This window comes from Oncorhynchus tshawytscha, linkage group LG07 (assembly GCF_018296145.1).
Source record: "Oncorhynchus tshawytscha isolate Ot180627B linkage group LG07, Otsh_v2.0, whole genome shotgun sequence".
NCBI classification, from domain to species: Eukaryota; Metazoa; Chordata; class Actinopteri; order Salmoniformes; family Salmonidae; genus Oncorhynchus; species Oncorhynchus tshawytscha.
Window position 1 is genome coordinate 6868650 of NC_056435.1, and position 20794 is coordinate 6889443.

General features: G+C 42.8%; 1 protein-coding gene across 1 annotated transcript; it reads left to right on the forward strand.

The window, feature by feature from the left end:
* The first annotated feature begins 548 nt into the window (after nucleotides 1-548).
* LOC112253734 (SLIT and NTRK-like protein 1) lies at nucleotides 549-5774 on the forward strand. The gene has a single exon (XM_024425702.2). It carries the CDS (start codon nucleotides 1555-1557, stop codon nucleotides 3652-3654), a length of 2100 nt encoding a protein of 699 aa, XP_024281470.2. The 5' UTR covers nucleotides 549-1554; the 3' UTR covers nucleotides 3655-5774.
* Nucleotides 5775-20794: the final 15020 nt, after the last annotated feature.

Below are 20794 nucleotides of genomic sequence, written 5' to 3' on the forward strand. Positions count from 1 at the left end.
ACAGTTTGAAATGCCACAGACACTGATGCATGTAGAATTTGCAAAGTAATCAATATGAGTTGTTGAGCCCGACCCTGTCAGAATTCCTCCTCTTTTGGACGTTATTTCTATTATGTCAGAGATGTGATGTCGATCTCATAACTCCAGTTATGTTGTCATTTTGTTTTATCTATCAAATATGTAGACCAGGCCTACCACATTAATAAAACAAAAGCAAACGATGATGTTCCAAAAATCTAGTGCTACCAACTAGGTTGAGTTAGCCTATAACTGCAAGGTGTGTTTTAACAATAGAATCGAAGCAGAGACTATGACAAAAATCCACAGCGAAACATTTGGGTTAGTTGACGCAAAACACTTTTGCTTTTTAATTGCAATTTTTATTTTATTTTGCAATCCCCTTTGAAATCGTGACGTTTACATAGACACATTGTTTGTTGTAGTCAACTGAGAGCCGTATAATTTGGCTGGGTTGTGGAGTGTACGTTGTAGTCTATGTAGTTAATTATTTTACCGCATTCAACAGCGGTTCCTAGCAGAGAGAAAGAAGCATTCACGCTGGAGGGCACTCGTATGCTGGGCTTGATGCAATACACACATCAGAGATTATTAGTCTTCATAAAATGCGCAAATTAGCAAATTAACAATTAGATGAGGTTATAACCAACCTCCGATTTGGAAAAGAGTTGTCTCCAATACGTTGGCAATGCGTTATGTCGTCTAGTCTACTTTAAAAAATTAGATTAAAAAAAAAACAGAAGCGGATCTAAAGCAAGGATTCAGCCTAAGCAGTAACATGAAATAAGGAACGTCGTTTGGAATCCATAACCTTGTTGGCTTTAGAATAGGAATATTATTGGTCAAAAAAGACTGAACAGATCAACAGCTTTTAGTGTGAACATTTTAACGCTTGCTAGTCCTGTATGTGGATAGATTTTTTTCAGCATTCCCTCAGACGGTGGATTTTTTCCATTGCAGCTCAGTAGAGGGTGTGAGATCTTTCTAAGAGCACCGGGCTAGAACGAGCACAGTCTCTGTGTAACCTCTTTGTGATTCAAAATTACCAAAGAAAAGCACTGGAAACAAACGCAAGGAAACACCGAAAGGTGTGAGGAATGCGTTTTTTTTTTTTCCAGTGGCAGTGTGATCAGCACTAAATACCCAGCGTCGGTGTGAATTCAGCACCGAGGGGAAAAGAACAGCACCCACTGCTACCGCTGCACAACAGAGAAAATCACGGATTTATAAAATGTGCAAGGTCAGTCATTACCGAACAAAAGCCTAAAAATGTGTCAGATGCTATTGCGGTTTGTTGTTTTCAATTATTTTCATACCAGCAAAAGGATCCATTCCATCTGAGGCATTCTATATGGTCATTTTAAATCTGGACGCCTGGACATAACGGGCTAGAAGAGCATGGATATTATAAAGGACTGTCGCCTTTTCTTTTAGACCCCTCGGTCTATCTTTTGGGGGATAAACTGGACTAAAAAACATTGATTCAACAGCTCGTTTTCATGTCTTGAAATCGGGGATGAATTGTTTGTATTGAAAATGCTGCTTTGGATTGTCTTGCTGAAGGCGGCTCTTTGTGTGGCCATTGGAAATGTTACAAGGGACATTTGTAAGGAGCAGATATGCTCCTGCAATGAGATTGAAGGCGATTTGCACATTGACTGCGAAAAAAGGAGCTTTACTAATCTGCACCATTTGACTGGTCCCAGTTCCCAGTTTTATCACTTGCTATTGCATGGGAATTCTTTATCCAGGCTTTTTCCCAATGAGTTTGCTAACTTTTACAATGCCGTAAGCTTGCATTTGGAAAACAACGGTTTGCATGACATTGTCCCTGGTGCTTTTCTGGGACTGCAGCTCGTGAAAAGGCTACACATAAATAATAACAAGATACGGTCATTTAGGAAAAGCACCTTTCTTGGTTTAGATGACTTGGAATATCTTCAGGCTGATTTTAATCTATTGAGAGACATTGACCCGGCCGTGTTCAGGGACTTAAATAAACTTGAAGTGTTAATTCTAAATGATAACCTCATCAGTGCACTACCTATAAATGTGTTTCAACACGTTCCCATCACCCACCTCGACCTGCGAGGGAACCGAATCAAAACGGTGCCTTATGAGGGAGTTCTCGAACAAATACCGGGCATTGCGGAGGTTTTATTGGAGGATAACCCCTGGGACTGCAACTGCGACCTGGTTTCCTTGAAGGAATGGCTGGAGAATATACCGCAGAACGCGCTTATCGGCCGGGTGATCTGCGAGGCTCCAACGCCACTGCAAGGGAACGACTTGAACGAGACATCGGAGATGGATCTGTGTCCTTCAATAAAAAGTGGTGCTGACGAGAGTTTAGTTGCACCTCCTACCCAAGAGGAGACCTCTGTACCTGGGCCCGTTCCAACGCCTTATAAAGCTAGTGGTGATCCTGGGTCCCCAACCCCAGGGAATGGGCAAAAGGGACGCTCTAAATCGCACTGGCAGTTGAAAACGAAGCCCACATCTATGACAGGTGTGAATGGGGAGAGAGAGCAGCTGCAGATTGTGCAGAACGCATCATGTCCTGTGCCATGCAGCTGCAAGCTCATTGGATCCAGGCAGGGGTTAGGGGTTAACTGCGAGGGCAAGAAGATAGAGAGCTTGGCTAACCTAAAACCCAAACCCATCACTGCGCACGAATTAAACATGAGAGATAACAACGTCCATGCTATAAAAAAGAACCATCTCAATGGCTATTCAAGTCTGAATCTCCTTGATTTGGGTGGAAACAACATCAAATTGATAGACAACAGCACTTTTCAAAACCTCACCGAATTAAGATGGTTGTACATGGATAAGAATTACCTGGATACGCTCATTGCGGAAATGTTCATTGGACTTCAAAATCTGGAATATCTCAGTTTGGAATATAATGACATACAGCTGATACTGGCAGGCACATTCAGCCCTCTGCCTAATCTGCGAGTGCTTTTCCTCAACAATAACTTGCTGAAAGCGCTACCTGTGGATGCTTTCCTTGGAGTGTCTTTATCAAAGATTAGCTTGCATAATAATTATTTCACATATCTCCCTGTCGCAGGGGTCTTAGATCAACTCAATTCGATCATACAAATTGATTTGCATGGGAACCCTTGGGATTGCTCGTGTAATATTGTCCCTTTCAAACAGTGGACGGAGAAACTGGGGGCAGATGTGATCGTTAGTGATCTCAAGTGTGAGTCCCCAGAAGAGTTCTGGAAAAGGGATTTCCGTCACGTCCGAAATGATCTGATGTGTCCCAAGTTGTATGATAAAGTCTACCCCACCTCTCTCTCCAAAAACAGCACATTCACCGCAGACACGGGTACGCGCTCGAACTCCTATGTGGAGCCGAACAGGGTATCCATCTCTGTACTAGTCCCTGGGCTACTACTGGTATTTGTCACGTCTGCGTTCACTGTTGTAGGGATGCTTGTCTTCATTTTGCGGAATCGCAAGAGATCAAAGCGGAGGGATGGTAATTCCTCTGCGTCAGAGATCAATTCCTTGCAGACAGTGTGCGACTCGTCTTATTGGCATAGCGGGCCTTACCATGCGGACGGGGGCGCGCAAAGAGGGTTTGACTGTAGCGCCCATTTCTCCACAACAAATGATGCGTAAAACGACCATTGACAATTAAACCTGGAATACAAACAGACAGACAAATATACTGCGTTCTCTTGACACAATGGCAATTGAAGAAAAATAAACAAATGCTATGTTACGAAGCTTCTTCATTCGCTTTTTGTCGGAGATAGACCATTTTTTGTTTGCTCCAGTTGACTGTGGTGCCAATGAGTCTGCTACAGAACCAACTGTAATATATGTATAGACCCCCTCCCCGCCACCGAATCCCAGTACAGCTATTTGCCGCAATCAGACTGACGATCTGAGAGAGAAGAATCGGGAAATTGTGCACGAGCGCATGAATGTAATGTAAATAACTGACTATCAGATCTGCATGATTTCGCATGGTTTCAACACACACTGGGGAACCATACCATAAGTAACGAAGAAGCCAACTCGACCCTTCTTTCATGTTGTCAATATGAATATATACAGTATATATATGCATATAAAACTATATATGAATATATACAAAGTGCCATTTCTCTATTTTTTTGTGAACTGCGTTATAGGATTTGTATTTGTTGTTTTAAAATGGTAAAAAAAAACGGAAAAAGAACACATTGGGACGAAAAAGAAGATAAACGCTGTCCACGCATGTTCTTTTTTGTTTGTTTTATCAGTTGATTGTCGATAAATATCGGGGTTATTTATAATTGGTGCAGATCTCATCATATCTGCACATTCAGCTCTTTATGAATGTATAATGTGTTATTTTATGGTGTGCCAATTGTTGAATTTCAGATATTTGGGATGCAGGTGAGCATGACCAATTAACGTCACTCATGGTTATGCTGCAAGGTTAATGTAGCTAAAAACAGTTCGTGGTTTTGTGTGTTAATGACTATAGCCTGCTTTGGGGGAGAGGAGAAGGCTTTACCGAATTATATGGTTTTTTTTCTAACTGCATATTTTTTCAAAATTAAAATGTTTTCAATGGAAGTAATGGTATGTGCAGTTCGATCTATGTACAGAGCGCAGGTAGACTAAAATGCTTTTTTTATGTAAAAAGTATTCCCCCACAAAGCGTAGGCTATGATTCACCTCCATTTATGTGAGCTTTTGTAAAGCCATCTATTGTGTCCAGATATGACAAATGGACTTACATTTTTTTTAAACTAACGTGCTTAAAATAGATTGGGCAATGGTCAGTTTGCATACAGTAAAAAATGACATAAAACACGTCTTAACAATCGACCGTATTAGTCTGATGCCATAGGGAAGACATGGCAAGATCACCGCATTACTCTGGACGAGGAAACTCACGATGTCGCTGTTGTTGCATCTTCTCCATTGGAGGGAGGGCTGAGGTATAGGTGTTTTGCAAGAGGGCGTTTTGGAATGGGAATTTTATCTTGAGATGTTAATTTAATCGGGTGTGAATGGGCAATGTTGCATTAAGAAACATATATTCTTCAATATTAGAAGTGTTCAGCAGTCGGTCTGTTGCCCAATGCTATGACATTTTACTGAACAACTATAGTGATATCAAGATGATGATTACAGTGTACAATAATGGTTAGCATTAAACGTGATATTATGATAATCCATTCAAATTGATCAATGTCACTGATTCTGCAGTAAAACGGTACAGATCACACGACTGTGAAATGTTTTGGTTTTATATGAATACTCTGTAAATTCAAGCACTGAATTAGTTTTGTTCATACTGGTTTTTATTTTTCATTAGGATCAGGTCCACCAATGTACCCACTGTTTTTAATTTTCTTATAAATAAGCATATGTGCATATATGCGCATATATATGTCAATAAGGCATTACAAGTCAGTCATGCACTGGCCTGCAAAAGGTCAAAGTGCTCAGAGCCAGTTCAATATCAAACATGTCTCCACCCTGTCTGATTCATCATTTATCTTAATACAGCAACAAGCATTTCCCCCAGGCCTTTTTAACACTGTGGACTGATAGACTATATGGTTAGCTGTGTGACTGCATTAGCAGAACAATGTTCATTGTCGAGTGTCTGGGCTGTGTGTGTGTGTGTGTGTGTGTATGTATGCATTTAAATAATTCAAATGATTGATTAAATGTGTGTGCATGTGCACTAGTGTCTGTCTACATGTGTGTGTCTGTCTGTATGCTCACACACTCCCCCCCGCGCCAACCCATCACTAAATGTAACCAATCACATAGGCTGACCTTGGGGAGTATTATCTTAGCAGGTCGTTGGCAACAACAGTGCTGTCCATCACTTCAGACTCGAGTCTGTTGGTGTATTGCTTCAAAGGATAATTATCAGTCTCTACTGTGGAACGTTTTACCATGGCTCATGAATTATTGGTCATATCTCAACGCTGTGTCCCAGAGTTACATTTATATGCTTTACTACATTTGACCTGCTTCTATTTTGTTAAATAAAACGTGGTTGAGGTTGAGTGAAATCTATGCGTGTCTAAGACATTTCATTCTTACCTGGGTTGAACTGAAACACAGTATTATTGGATATGTGTGTGCTAAATGTGCTTGTTTTGTTTCGATAATAACCACTTGGTCTGTGTTGTCCATGGTGCATACACTGATTGCTGTGCGATTGCATTAGCCGAAAACTGCTATTGCAGCCAACTTATTTCAGCACCGTGGACAGCACACGTCTCTACCAATGAGATAGCAGTTATATGGGGTGTTCATTGTGTCCATGGTTTCATCTCTGAGGTAATGCAATGCTGTCCACAATTATACCTGTGTTTGGGTACATTCAAAACACAGAACATTATGTTGCTTTTGATGGCAGGAGTATTATGGTGCTTGCAACATCAGAGTTCAAGAATGACCCCAACACTGGCTTCCTCCTCTTATCCTCATATGCAGTATTACATGATGTTTGACCAAAGCATTCACTGCTTTCAGTTTTTATCAAATGCAAGCCTTTGTTTTACTGTATAGCAATGCAAAGGTGCTGATCCTTTGTTCATTTGTGAAGTAGAGACTTGACAGGTTATTCCTTGGAAAGTAAATTCCTTGGAAAAGTCATTTAGATTTTTGATATTAACTACTGTCCAGTTATGTGCTGCAGTTTACAGATCAAAGCCTAACCTTACTGTGGATCTGCTCTCTGCGGCGATTTGCATTTTAGCTATGAACCCCAGCTGTGCTCTGTACAGTTCTGACCAGAGCTTAACTTACTCTTGTTTTGCTCTCTGCAACCCCAGCAGGCTACACATACTTAACTGATCATCTCCCTGAGAAGCTGGCAGCTTGTTGCAACCCTCGCAGTACGGCACCCATCAGCAGCACACCTTGGGAGTTTACTTTCCCGATTACTCCCAATACCAGTGTAAATACCACAGCTGTTGTTGATCAGTATGACTGATCGGACCACCAAGTGCTGCCTGTGACCTAACCTCTTCAATTCTCGGCCTCCACGTATTGATTCGATCTATTGACTCAATCATTGACTTTGTTTTGAGCCGCACGCTGCACTATTGTTTCCATCCTTCAGAGGCTTTTGAAGCTTTTGTAATTTCTACCGGCTCAATATAATGTGTCTTGCCTTTGTCGGTAACAATAACACAAATGATACAATGTTGCATAGATACTGAAATAATACGTTTAGACTAAGATAGCGATCATCCTTCGCTGGCATGAAGGTTTTTGTAGACTTGTAAAATTGACTTTTGCCAAGTTGGTGCAGTAAGGGTTATGTAGTAGCCTGGAAGGAAGTAGGAAATGTAAACCAATGTAGGTTGGATGTGAGAGACCAACTGCCCCCACCCCTCCAACCTGCCTCATTTTAATTTGCTGAAGCTTTCTTGGTTCTCTGTTCTGGCCCAAGGGAAACCTACCTCCATTGCTTTTTACAATTATCGGGCTGGTCAAAGTGCTGATCGTAACTGGGCCAAGGTTAACATGTCTTATTGATGGAACCCACACACACACACACACACACACACACACACACACACACACACACACACACACACACACACACACACACACACACACACACACACACACACACACACACACACACACACACACACACACACACACACACACAAATAGAAAGAAGGTATTACAATTTAATTTTAGATGGTAAAATGGTTCTCTGTAATTTTGTAATGTAGCAAGTAATACCACATATAAAGCCAATTAGGTTGAAGGAGGAGAAATATAGCTATTACTATGCTTGGATTTCGTTTTTCTTGATTGTTTTTCATGGATTCCAGGGCGTCTGGTAATCTCATGGCAAGCTTTCCTTTCAGTGCCTTCTTTTGTACATGAAACCCTTGGCTTGTATTCACAAAGCATCTCACAGTAGCAGTGCTAATCTAGGATCAGGTGTCCTATTTTCATGTAATGTAAGTCATTATGCTCTAAAAGGCAAAACCAATCCTAGATCAGCATTCCTACTCTGAGACACATTGTGAATATGGGTTGAGATCAGATCTGAGGACAGCCCCTAGACTTCTCCAGGCAGATGGGAAAGCAAACTATGACACACAAAATAATATATGGACACAGAGAGCTGAAGGATTTCCTGTCTCAGTTGTGGTTTCATTGATTGTTTTCCATCTCCTTTCTCAGTGTTGGATACAGGCTGTTGTTAGAGCAGTCTGGTCATTGATGGCCAATTAATCAATAAATTGTTCAAAGAGGGCATATTGATCATGCCACACACTCAGTATGTGCTCATGAGAGTGGCAGGCAGTGAGAGAAGTACACCTGATCCCTCAATGCTACCCATGCTGCGTTTGTGTACTGTAAATGTCAGATAAATTGTTTACTCTGGCATACTAGTTGACAATGATGTTCTTTTGAGGCATCTGCTGGGAAATAGGCCTGTCTTAGCCATCTCTTATATTCTCCTCTCCTATTTAAAGTCATCATGTTTTCTCTCTATTCTGAAGCAAACCAGTATCATGTATTCAGTCAGTCGCCTTCACTCGCTCGAGGACTTTAACTGTCAGATCATGATTTCTTTTGAGTGTTGCTCAATGGACCTCCCAACATCTCCTCAAATATACATATTTATGTGGTTTTCAATCCCTATTGAGGGGAGGATGTTTTTATTTTTTTACATTTTTTTATTTGACCTTTATTTTACTAGGCAAGTCAGTTAAGAACAAATTCTTATTTTCAATGACGGCCTAGGAACAGTGGGTTAACTGCCTGTTCAGGGGCAGAACGATAGTTGGTTCATTAGCAAACAACATGTTCATCTAGGTCTGGTTTGGATTCAATTAAACACTGTCTTTCTATTTACAAAAGAAACTCCTTCTATAGCTCCGAAAACTCATCTAGAATATTGTTGGAATGTTATGGAATGTTATGTCCTCGGGAATGCTGAGAGAAGTAGACAAACAAACGTTAGAGAAATGTTATCCCTAACCTTCAGTACCAGAGACATCATGGGAGCCAAAATACATTTTAGCGGAATGTTAGCTGGGTCAACAGATGCTGTGAGTGTTCAGCTTTGGGCTCATCCCAAGAACAATGGATTTTTATTCTCATCCATACGCTATGTGAGGGATGAACGACAGCAGGGTACAAGCAGATTAGTAGGTTTTACATTCCCATGCTATTAAAACTGCAGCCAAATGTCTTTTTTTGTGAGATAGATTTGTGAAATAGACCTAATGTAGGGAATACAAAGACAAACATGTAAACGTTTCAAAGATGCAATTTACTCAGGATCAGGAAGTTGGCTATAAATAACTGAATAGGGGCTAGTCTTGTATGTTCACTGTAAGATACATAGTCATGTCTTTGGTGGTTTGAGGTCTCTGTTGGAATCTAAATCCAAAGGCAAAGACAGAAACACCATAAATGGATCCACAATTGCCTTGTGATCACTGTTTGAGGAGCATATAAAAGTGATTGCAAAGGTGACTGCAGTGACTGCAGCAGAATGAACATTCCTGCGAATTATTGCAAATTGCAACGTATGTCTTACTATTTCATGGTGCATTCATTCTGTGTTTGCTGAATTTCTAACAGTTCTCTTACTGTAGGTGAATTTGGTTTTACATGGCATTTAATGTGAACACAATAGCATGTTGTCAACTATCAAACAATCTTCTGGGCCAGTCTGTTACTGCAGTGACTGTGAGGTCCTTGATCGGTGCCTAAACATCATTCCCATGGCCTGGCCAATTTGCTCTGATTGCTTTCCCTGCCAAGCGTTTAAGGAGCATGGCCAAGGGCAAGTGGTATAGATTTTTATGTAGATTTGGGGAATTTGATGTGACATTGGAGTCAATACGACCTGGCCATTTGAAAATATATTGGAATGACTTGGATTTGCAGAACTAGCCATGGAGCTAGAAGTCTCCAGGCTTACATTATATATAGCTCTACCCAACTGTAGCTCTTTTGACCTTGGGAACTAAGCTGTGGGAAGCTTGTGTACATTTGATCATGGCTATTAATAGATTGAAGGAGTCATTTTGGTTTAACTGAGCAGACCACTATCAGTGTAGAGGCTGTGGCTAGACATGGACAGGAGGTAGAGCTTCAGTTAGCTGTGTCTAGCTGTAATACCACCTGGCAAATAATGAAAACAACCTTTGAGCCGTGTCATCTAAGGAAAGGTGTGGGAGAGGAGCAGTTTGTGGTCGGCGCCGTTTAAGATGAGGGAGGATGATTTTCTTTTATGAGCATGGCCTTATTTCTATTACATCATATTGGATGACTGTCATTCATATTCCATTCACCCAGTTCAATGTAACAGTGATAGGTTTAGGCTACTACATGACACTCAAATGTTCCCTATACTCATGAGGCTGCTACAACCAAGCCTATGAATGAACGATTATAACGTAGCTGCACACAGGTCAAGAGACAAATTTGATGTGAAAGACAGTGACACATGGACAGACGGTAGCTTTCAAAACCGCCTTGCACACTGTATGCCTGCATCTATCTTATATAGGATGTAGTCATTAGTCCAACAGTTGCAAACGAGAGTTTGTATTGGACACATTTAGGTATGTTTAACCTCATTGTGTTCCGTTTGCTTCCGTTTAAGAAATGCTTCTCAACAGAATCGCCGGAATGAACACACCGCTGATCACGGGTAAACACAGTTCACTTTCATAGCAGCCACATTGTACTCCTTCTCGCATCTATGCGCTCTCCTCCTCTCACATTCTCATGTGAACCTCAATGCACAACACATCAGCTGTATGTGACCAGGCAAAAAAAAAACTTTCCAAGCCAAACCACTAGACACAGCCTACATTGTTGTCACCATATTAGCTAAAGTAACATCATAGTCAGCATAGCTAATAGAACTAAAGCATTAGTAAACCTACTACAATCATGTAGTAACATTACAGTGTTCAGTCAGTAAGCAGTTACACCGGTGAGCCCCAGTGATAATATATTAGTAAACTAAATGCTTTCCTTGACTTGGTAAACTTCCAGTATTGTGTTGGATCGTCATAGCCAGCTAGCTAACATAGCATCCCTCTGTTTGAGGTGTTTGTTTCAGTAGGCTAAACTTGTAGCTGCATTTTCTAGTTAAGTAAGTGAAACTGAATTAAACAGACAATATCTCTCTCTCTATTTCTCTCGTGCTTCTCCTTCATTTTGGAAGAAATTAATTTGTTCAAAACTGCTCAACTATTGTCTTTCTCTCTCGTTGAATCAACTACTCACTACATTTCATGTTCTGCAGTGGTAGCTAGCTGTAACTCATGTTTTCAGTACTAGGTTCATTCTCTGATCCGTTGATTGGGTGGACAACATGTCAGTTCATCCTGCAAGAGCTCTGATAGGGTAGAGGACGTCCTTCGGAAGTTGTCATAATTACTGTATTAAGTCTATGGAAGTTGGTGAGAATCAGGAGCCTCCAAGCTTTTGTATTGAAGTCAATGTACCCAGCGGAGGACGGAAGCTAGCTGTCCTCCGGGTACACCATGGTGCTACCCTACAGAGTGCTGTTGAGGCTACTGTAGACCTTATTTGAGAAATAGTGTATTTTATTCAATTATTTGGTGATGTGAATATATTTAGAATAGTTTTATCTAAAAAATATAACTTTTCCTTTTTTTTAAATGATTTTTTAAATGAAATTCACTGAGGAGGATGGTCCTCCCCTTCCTCCACTGAGGATCCTCCACTGGAGAGGAGGTGGTGGTGGAATATGACTGAAGCAGTAGTAAGGACAGCATAGTCCTGATTCAGTACAGTGCTAGTGCTAGCTATAGAAGAGCTAGCCGCATTATCCCTGAATTTGATGTCGAGTCAAGCCATGTCTGATCGTGATAAAGCGCAAAGACCTTGTCACCTGTCATCTCCCTGTAAAGGATAAGGCAATCCATGATCTGTCACTGTCCCTCTCTGATAGCTTGGTGATGAACGACTCAACGATGCCCCGTGAGCCTGCTAGCGGTGGCTGACTGCTGTAAATCACACAGGAAGTCCCATGTGATCCATTTGTCCTAGGAATCTCTCTGTGATCTCCTCCATAAGAGTTCCTGTTTATGTCATCCAAGGTGTAAACCGGCTGGTGGTTCTTTGCGTGTTAAAGATGAAATGATTCTAGCCTGTGGTGTTAGAAAAGACACAGTTGAAAAGAAAGAAAGAAAAGCAATGATCCTCCCACTCTCTCCTCTGTATATTCCGTATGAGATGCTGCTGTGTGTCTCTAGGCCTCTCTCTGGGTCTCCCAAGAGTTTAATTTGTGGAGTTGTCTGCATTCAGCAGTGGTGTATGACAGCCTACGCATTTCTTTGCTAGCTGGCCTGCCTCCCTGCGGTACATCTCATTGTGTATGGATCTTCATACAGGATGTAGGCTATGTTGTTGTGTTCATTTTGTTTTTGCTGGATTTGGTCTTACCACACCATTGTAAAGCTGTAGTATAGACATGCTTTGAAAGAATGATGCACCTCTGAAATGTGAGAAAGAAGACCAATATTGATTTCAAAGGGAATTGGGGATGGTGAAGCTACAGAAGGAAAATTACTCAAATACTGTTAATCTTAGATCTTGTGATTAAGAAACACAGAACAATTGCTTCATGGAAATAAAATAGTTCTGTAGTGTATCAGCCCACAAAGCCCACTGCACCAAGTGCCCTTGCTGTAATGCTATTTAATGATAATCATCTTCCTCAAATCTACTGTAACAGAACTGTAACGATAGCTTACACATCAGGCATTGAAGTTCCATTACATAACAGCAAATGGGTGGAAGCCATACGCTGCATTCATAAATGAACTTGAATCATTTCTGCATGGCTTGAGAGAGTGCCATCGCCCTCTGGTGCTGGTCATAAGCAGCCTTTTGAACTATCAGAGACACGAGTAAAAACTGCAGAAGGACATCTCAATTGGAATTGCATCAGTGCAATGATTGGGTAAATTATGTGCTGTAATTGTGAATGAACTTTGGCTGTTTAGTTATGTCTCACTTGACAGGGCATCTGGTTTTTACTTTGCTGACCTTCTCGGCTGCTTAGGATACCCAGACAAAATGATCTCTCTATCCTCCAGGGTTTGGCTCATCTGTCACTCTCCTCCCTCCTTCTTTCTTGTTTTTATTCCCTCACCCTCTCCATCTAATATTCTCCGTTCATCTTTCACTCTCCTCCATCTCTCTCTTCCCCTCTCTCCCCCCACTCATCTCCCCCCATTCATCTCTCATATGTCTCTCTCCCCTCTCTGCCCTTCCATTCATCTCCCCCCCACTCTCTTTCCCTTTCTCTACCACTTCTCTCTCCATCTCTATTAGCCTCCATCTCCCTCCCTCTCTAACCACCCCACCCATCCATCTTCCATCTCTCTCTCTTCACATTGCTGCTAGAACCCTCAGAGGGCAAATTAAGCCTGCAGGTTGATGTATCTCCTCACTCTCTCTATACAGGCCCCCACTGCTTGCCTCCCCATGCCTCCCTGCCTCATACACAAGCCCCCACAGATCAGCCTAAGTGTTCCAGGGTCACAACCTACATTCCCACCCATTGCTTCATCCAGCTCTCCCCTCATCATCCCTTCATTCTCCTCTCAAACTCAGAATCAGCTGATTAATAGCATCCATGTTTCTGGATTAGGACTGACAAAACAGACGACTGGTGTGAAAGCAGATCAAGCTTGTATTTATTAATTTAATTCATTTGCTATTCTATTTTTGTCATTGCGTGATAATGACTGATCAGAGACAGAGATGGGAGGGAAGGGGGTGTACAGAAGGTTTTGCATGCTGTCAAATAAAGCCTCAATCATCCCCTACAAATGGACATTTGACAGTATGACAGCAAGGGGCACAGGGGGCGACAGTTTGGCAGTACTTACAGGACCTTGGGTGGCGGCGGCGCAGAGTGGACCATAATGCATTTCTCTCACCTGCAGCAGCATGTGGACACTGGTGCACACACACCCAATGACCATCAGCATAATTACCGATGACAAAGACATAGCCCAGGGATACAGACACACTCACGAACACTTCTTGTTGTGTTTCAACTGCTGGCAATCTGCCGTCGCTACACACATTTAGTCACTCTCTTTTCCACCCAACTCACACACACACGGTGACACAGATCCATGGTCGTCGTTGCGGTCACCAGTCCTTGATAATTGCATGCACACAGGCGTGCACGGGCGTGCACACACAAACACGCACACACACGGAGGAACCATGACAGACCAATGAGCACAGGCAGTATTTCTAGCACCTACGTTTTGTATGACATGATGACATTTTAATCGGATGGTATTACAGGCAGTCAATTAGAACACACACATGAAGGCAGTCATGCACACACCAACACACAGGCGCAGACACATCACAAATGACCCCGTTGCTGCCCACAGGTGCAGGCACTGCCAAAAGCATTTCCACGGTGTGCAGCTGGTGATAACATGGCTTGACATGCACCCAACCAGAACATATGCAATCTCACACACACGAACTGCATGCACACATGCCTGCACACTATACACAACTCTGTCTGTAGATACACAGAGACACAAATATACACATGTGACAGAGAGGGACAGAGTGAGAGAGAAGAGCTAGAGCAAGAGGGATAGTGAGAATGAGAAGAGAGAGAAGGGGCAGAGAGAGAGAGGAAGAGAAGGGGAACAGAGAAAGAAGAGGAAAAGAGAGAAAAGGGGAAGAGAGAGAGAGAAGGGGAAGAGAGAGAGAGAAGGGAAGAGAGAGAGAGAAGGGGAAGAGAGAGAGAGAAGGGAAGGGTGAGAGAGAAGGGAAGAGAGAGAAGGGAAGAGAGAGAGAAGGGAAGAGAGAGAGAGAAGGGGAAGAGAGAGAGAGAAGGGAAGGGAGAGAGAGAAGGGAAGGGCGAGAGAGAAGGGAAGAAGGGCGAGAGAGAAGGGAAGAGAGAGAGAAGGGAAGAGAGAGAGAGAGAAGGGAAGAGAGAGAGAGAAGGGAAGAGAGAGAGAGAAAGGGAAGAGAGAGAGAGAGAGGGAAGAGAGAGAGAGAAGGGAAGAGAGAGAGAGAAGGGAAGAGAGAGAGAAGGGAAGAGAGAGAGAAGGGAAGAGAGAGAGAGAAGGGAAGAGAGAGAGAAGGAAAGAGAGAGAGAGAGAAGGGTAGCGAGAGAGAGAAGGGGAAGAGAGAGAGGAAAGGATGAAGAGCATAATCACAGGACACACAAAAACAGAGAGAAAGTGTGAAAGACAGACAGAACCAGCGACAGTGGGATAGAGACAGACAGATAGAACCAGCGACAGTGGGATAGAGACTGACATATAGAACCAGCGACAGTGGGATAGAGACTGACATATAGACCCAGCGACAGTGGGATAGAGACTGACAGACAGAAAGAGACAGAAAGAGTGAAAGTGGGATAGAGACAGACAGATTGAACCAGCGACAGTGGAAAAGAGACAGACAGATAGAACCAGCGACAGAGGGATAGAGACAGACAGATAGAACGAGCTAGAGTGGGATAGAGACAGACAGAAAAAAACAAGTGACAGTGGGATAGAGACATACAAAAAGATTGATGAGAGAGTTGGAAAAAGAGACAGATATATCAAATCAAATCAAATCAAATCAAATTTTATTTGTCACATACACATGGTTAGCAGATGTTAATGCGAGTGTAGCGAAATGCTTGTGCTTCTAGTTCCGACAATGCAGTAATAACGAGCAGACAATTCCAAAAAAAAAAAAAAAAAAAAAAACTACTGTCATACACAGTGTAAGGGGATAAAGAATATGTACATAAGGATATATGAATGAGTGATGGTACAGAGCAGCATAGGCAAGATACAGTAGATGATATCGAGTACAGTATATACATATGAGATAAGTATGTAAACCAAGTGGCATAGTTAAAGTGGCTAGTGATACATGTATTACATAAGGATGCAGTCGATGATATAGAGTACAGTATCAACGTATGCATATGAGATGAACAATGTAGGGTAAGTAACATTATATAAGGTAGCATTGTTTAAAGTGGCTAGTGATATATTTACATCATTTCCCATCAATTCCCATGATTAAAGTGGCTGGAGTAGAGTCAGTGTCATTGACAGTGTGTTGGCAGTAGCCACTCAATGTTAGTGGTGGCTGTTTAACAGTCTGATGGCCTTGAGATAGAAGCTGTTTTTCAGTCTCTCGGTCCCAGCTTTGATGCACCTGTACTGACCTCGCCTTCTGGATGGCAGCGGGGTGAACAGGCAGTGGCTCGGGTGGTTGATGTCCTTGATGATCTTTATGGCCTTCCTGTAGCATCGGGTGGTGTAGGTGTCCTGGAGGGCAGGTAGTTTGCCCCCGGTGATGCGTTGTGCAGACCTCACTACCCTCTGGAGAGCCTTACGGTTGAGGGCGGTGCAGTTGCCATACCAGGCGGTGATACAGCCCGTCAGGATGCTCTCGATTGTGCATCTGTAGAAGTTTGTGAGTGCTTTTGGTGACAAGCCGAATTTCTTCAGCCTCCTGAGGTTGAAGAGGCGCTGCTGCGCCTTCCTCACGATGCTGTCTGTGTGAGTGGACCAATTCAGTTTGTCTGTGATGTGTATGCCGAGGAACTTAAAACTTGCTACCCTCTCCACTACTGTTCCATCGATGTGGATGGGGGTGTTCCCTCTGCTGTTTCCTGAAGTCCACAATCATCTCCTTAGTTTTGTTGACGTTGAGTGTGAGGTTATTTTCCTGACACCACACTCCGAGGGCCCTCACCTCCTCCCTGTAGGCCGTCTCGTCGTTGTTGGTAATCAAGCCTACCACTGTTGTGTCGTCTGCAAACTTGATGATTGAGTTGAGGCGTGCATGGCCACGCAGTCGTGGGTGAACAGGGAGTACAGGAGAGGGCTCAGAACGCACCCTTGTGGGGCCCCAGTGTTGAGGATCAGCGGGGAGGAGATGTTGTTGCCTACCCTCACCACCTGGGGCGGCCCGTCAGGAAGTCCAGTACCCAGTTGCACAGGGCGGGGTCGAGACCCAGGGTCTCGAGCTTGATGACGAGCTTGGAGGGTACTATGGTGTTGAATGCCGAGCTGTAGTCGATGAACAGCATTCTCACATAGGTATTCCTCTTGTCCAGATGGGTTAGGGCAGTGTGCAGTGTGGTTGAGATTGCATCGTCTGTGGACCTATTTGGGCGGTAAGCAAATTGGAGTGGGTCAAGGGTGTCAGGTAGGGTGGAGGTGATATGGTCCTTGACTAGTCTCTCAAAGCACTTCATGATGACGGATGTGAGTGCTACGGGGCGGTAGTCGTTTAGCTCAGTTACCTTAGCTTTCTTGGGAACAGGAACAATGGTGGCCCTCTTGAAGCATGTGGGAACAGCAGACTGGTATAGGGATTGATTGAATATGTCCGTAAACACACCGGCCAGCTGGTCTGCGCATGCTCTGAGGGCGCGGCTGGGGATGCCGTCTGGGCCTGCAGCCTTGCGAGGGTTAACACGTTTAAATGTCTTACTCACTTCGGCTGCAGTGAAGGAGAGACCGCATGTTTCCGTTGCAGGCCGTGTCAGTGGCACTGTATTGTCCTCAAAGCGGGCAAAAGTTATTTAGTCTGCCTGGGAGCGAGACATCCTGGTCCGTGACTGGGCTGGGTTTCTTCCTGTAGTCCGTGATTGACTGTAGACCCTGGCACATACCTCTTGTGTCTGAGCCGTTGAATTGAGATTCTACTTTGTCTCTGTACTGGCGCTTAGCTTGTTTGATAGCCTTGCGGAGGGAATAGCTGCACTGTTTGTATTCAGCCATGTTACCAGACACCTTGCCCTGATTAAAAGCAGTGGTTCGTGCCTTCAGTTTCACACGAATGCTGCCATCAATCCAAGGTTTCTGGTTAGGGAATGTTTTAATCGTTGCTATGGGAACAGTAGGATAGAGAAAGACAGGTAGAACTAGCGACATTGGGAAGGAGACAGACAGAATCAGTGACAGTTAGACAGAGACAGACAGAATGAACCAGCGACAGTGGGATAGAGACAGACAGATAGAACCAGTGACAGTGGGATAGAGACAAACAGATAGAACCGGTGACAGTGGGATAGAGACAAACAGATTGAACCAGCGACAGTGGGAGAGAGACATTCAAATAGATTGACCCGAGAGTGGGAAAAAGAGACAGGTAGAACCAGCGACAGTGGGACAGAGACAGACAGACAGAGAGAACAAGTGAAAGTGGGATCGAGATATACAAATAGAAGCCTCGGTCTGATGCCATTAAAAGGTCATTTCCCACCTTCACAAGTGCAGTCTTAGTGCTATGATGGGGTCTAAAACCAGACTGAAGCATTTCGTATACATTATTTGATTTCAGGAATGCAGTGAGTTGCTGAGCAACAGCCTTTTCTAAAAATTTTGAGAGGAATGGAAGATTCGATATAGGCCGATAGTTTTTTATATTTTCTGGGTCAAGGTTTGGCTTTTTCAAGAGAGGCTTTATTACTGCCACTTTTAGTGAGTTTGGTAGACATCCGGTGGATAGAGAGCTGTTTATTATGTTCAACATAGGGGGGGGGGCAAGCACAGGAAGCAGCTCTTTCAGTAGTTTAATTGGAATAGGGTCCAGTATGCAGCTTGAAGGTTTAGAGGCCATGATTATTTTCATCATTGTGTCAAGGGATATGTACTAAAACACTTGAGTGTCTCTCTTGATAATAGGTCCTGGCAGAGTTGTGCAGACTCAGGACAACTGAGCTTTGAAGGAATACGCAGATTTAAAGAGGAGTCCGTAATTTGCTTTCTAATAATCATGATCTTTTTCTCAAAGAAATTCATGAATTTATTACTGCTGAAGTGAAAGCCATCCTCACTTGGGGAATGCTGCTTTTTAGTTAGCTTTGCGACAGTATCAAAAATAAATTTCGATTTTGTTCTTATTTTCCTCAATTAAGTTGTAAAAATAGGATGATGGAGCAGCAGTAAGGGCTCTTCGATACTGCACGGTACTGTCTTTCCAAGCTTGTCGGAAGACTTCCAGTTTGGTTTGGCACCATTTCTGTTCCAATTTTCTGGAAGCTTCAGAGCTCGCGTATTTTCTGTATACCAGAGAGCTAATTTCTTATGAGAAATCAAGGAATCTTTGTGTTATCTGTGAATTTATAGCACGACTTTTGATGCTCCTTGGTTGGGGTCTGAGCAGATTATTTGTTGCAATTGCAAACGTAATAAAATGGTGGTCCGATAGTCCAGGATTATGAGGAAAAACATTAAGATCCACAACTTTTATTCCATGGGACAAAACTCAGTCCAGAGTATGACTGTGACAGTAAGTAGGTCCAGAGACATGTTGGACAAAACCCACTGAGTCGATGATGGCTCCGACAGCCTTTTGGAGTGGGTCTGTGGACCTTTCCATGTGAATATTAAAGTCACCAAAAATTTGAATATTATCTGCTATGACTACAAGGTCCGATAGTAATTCAGGGAACTCAATGAGGAACGCTGTATATGGCCCAGGAGGCTTGTAAACAGTAGCTATAAAAAGTGATTGAGTAGGCTGCATAGATTTCATGACTAGAAGCTCAAAAGATGATTTTTTTTTTTGTAAATTTAAATTTTCTATCATAAATGTTAGCAACACCTCCGCCTTTGCGGGATGCACGGGGGATATGGTCACTAGTGTAACCAGGAGGTGAGGCCTCAATTAACACAATAAATTCATCAGGCTTAAGCCATGTTTCAGTCAGGCCAATCACATCAAGATTATGATCAGTGATTAGTTCATTGACTATAATTGTCTTTGAAGTAAGGCATCTAACTTTAAGTAGTCCTATTTTGAGATGTGAGGTATGACGATCTCTTTCAATAATGACAGGAATGGAGGAGGTCTTTATCCTAGTGAGATTGCTAAGGCGAACACCGCCATGTTTAGTTTTGCCCAACCCAGGTTGAGGCACAGACACGGTCTCAATGGGGATAGCTGAGCTGACTACACTGACTGTGCTAGTGGCAGACTCCACTAAGCTGGCAGGCTGGCTAACAGCCTGCTGCCTGGCCTGCACCCTATTTCATTGTGGAGCTAGAGGAGTTAGAGCCCTGTCTATGTTGGTAGACTGATTAGTCATGTAACTAATTAACTAGGAAGTCGGGGCACCAAGGAAAAATATTCAGATTACAAGGTTATAATGTCCAAATATAACCTTTCAGATATTTTCATATCTAATCCATAATCTTCTGATTAATTAATTATTTACTTTACCTAACGTTAGTCTCATTCCAAACGCCATAAATTGTTGGTTATCTGCACGAACCCAGTCTTCACTATGAGTCATCCATACATCAATTGTCTTAAATCATTTATTTATTACTAACTTATTAATTCACAGAAATGCATAAACAAACAGTCAAACAAGGTAAATGTGGTTACAAGAAATGATAGGGGAATGTGCCCTAGTGGGCTAAACCGGCATCGCGGCTTGTTAGACAAAAGGGAAAATAGGGGTAGTCTAAGAAGCCACTACAGAGTGATAATTATAACAATTGAAATGCTAATCCTTTGCACATGAACGCTCACTCATTTGGGAACAATTGCAGTCAATATATATATTTACGCTCAGTGTGTCGTCTTGATCGCTGGTGAAAAGTTTATTTATTTTGTAGAATTGTCCGTCTCTCTCCTTCTCTCTCTCTCTCTCTCTCTCTCTGTCGTGGTGTAGTGGATAGTTCAGAGTGACATTCATTTGTTATAGGGTGGATGTTTCGGCGGTTGTCGTTCTTCGCGTTCAATGATACCGAATTCC

Excerpts from the sequence above, each read along its gene's own strand:
- LOC112253734 (XM_024425702.2), top strand. The coding sequence starts at position 1,555 with ATGCTGCTTTGGATTGTCTTGCTGAAGGCGGCTCTTTGTGTGGCCATT.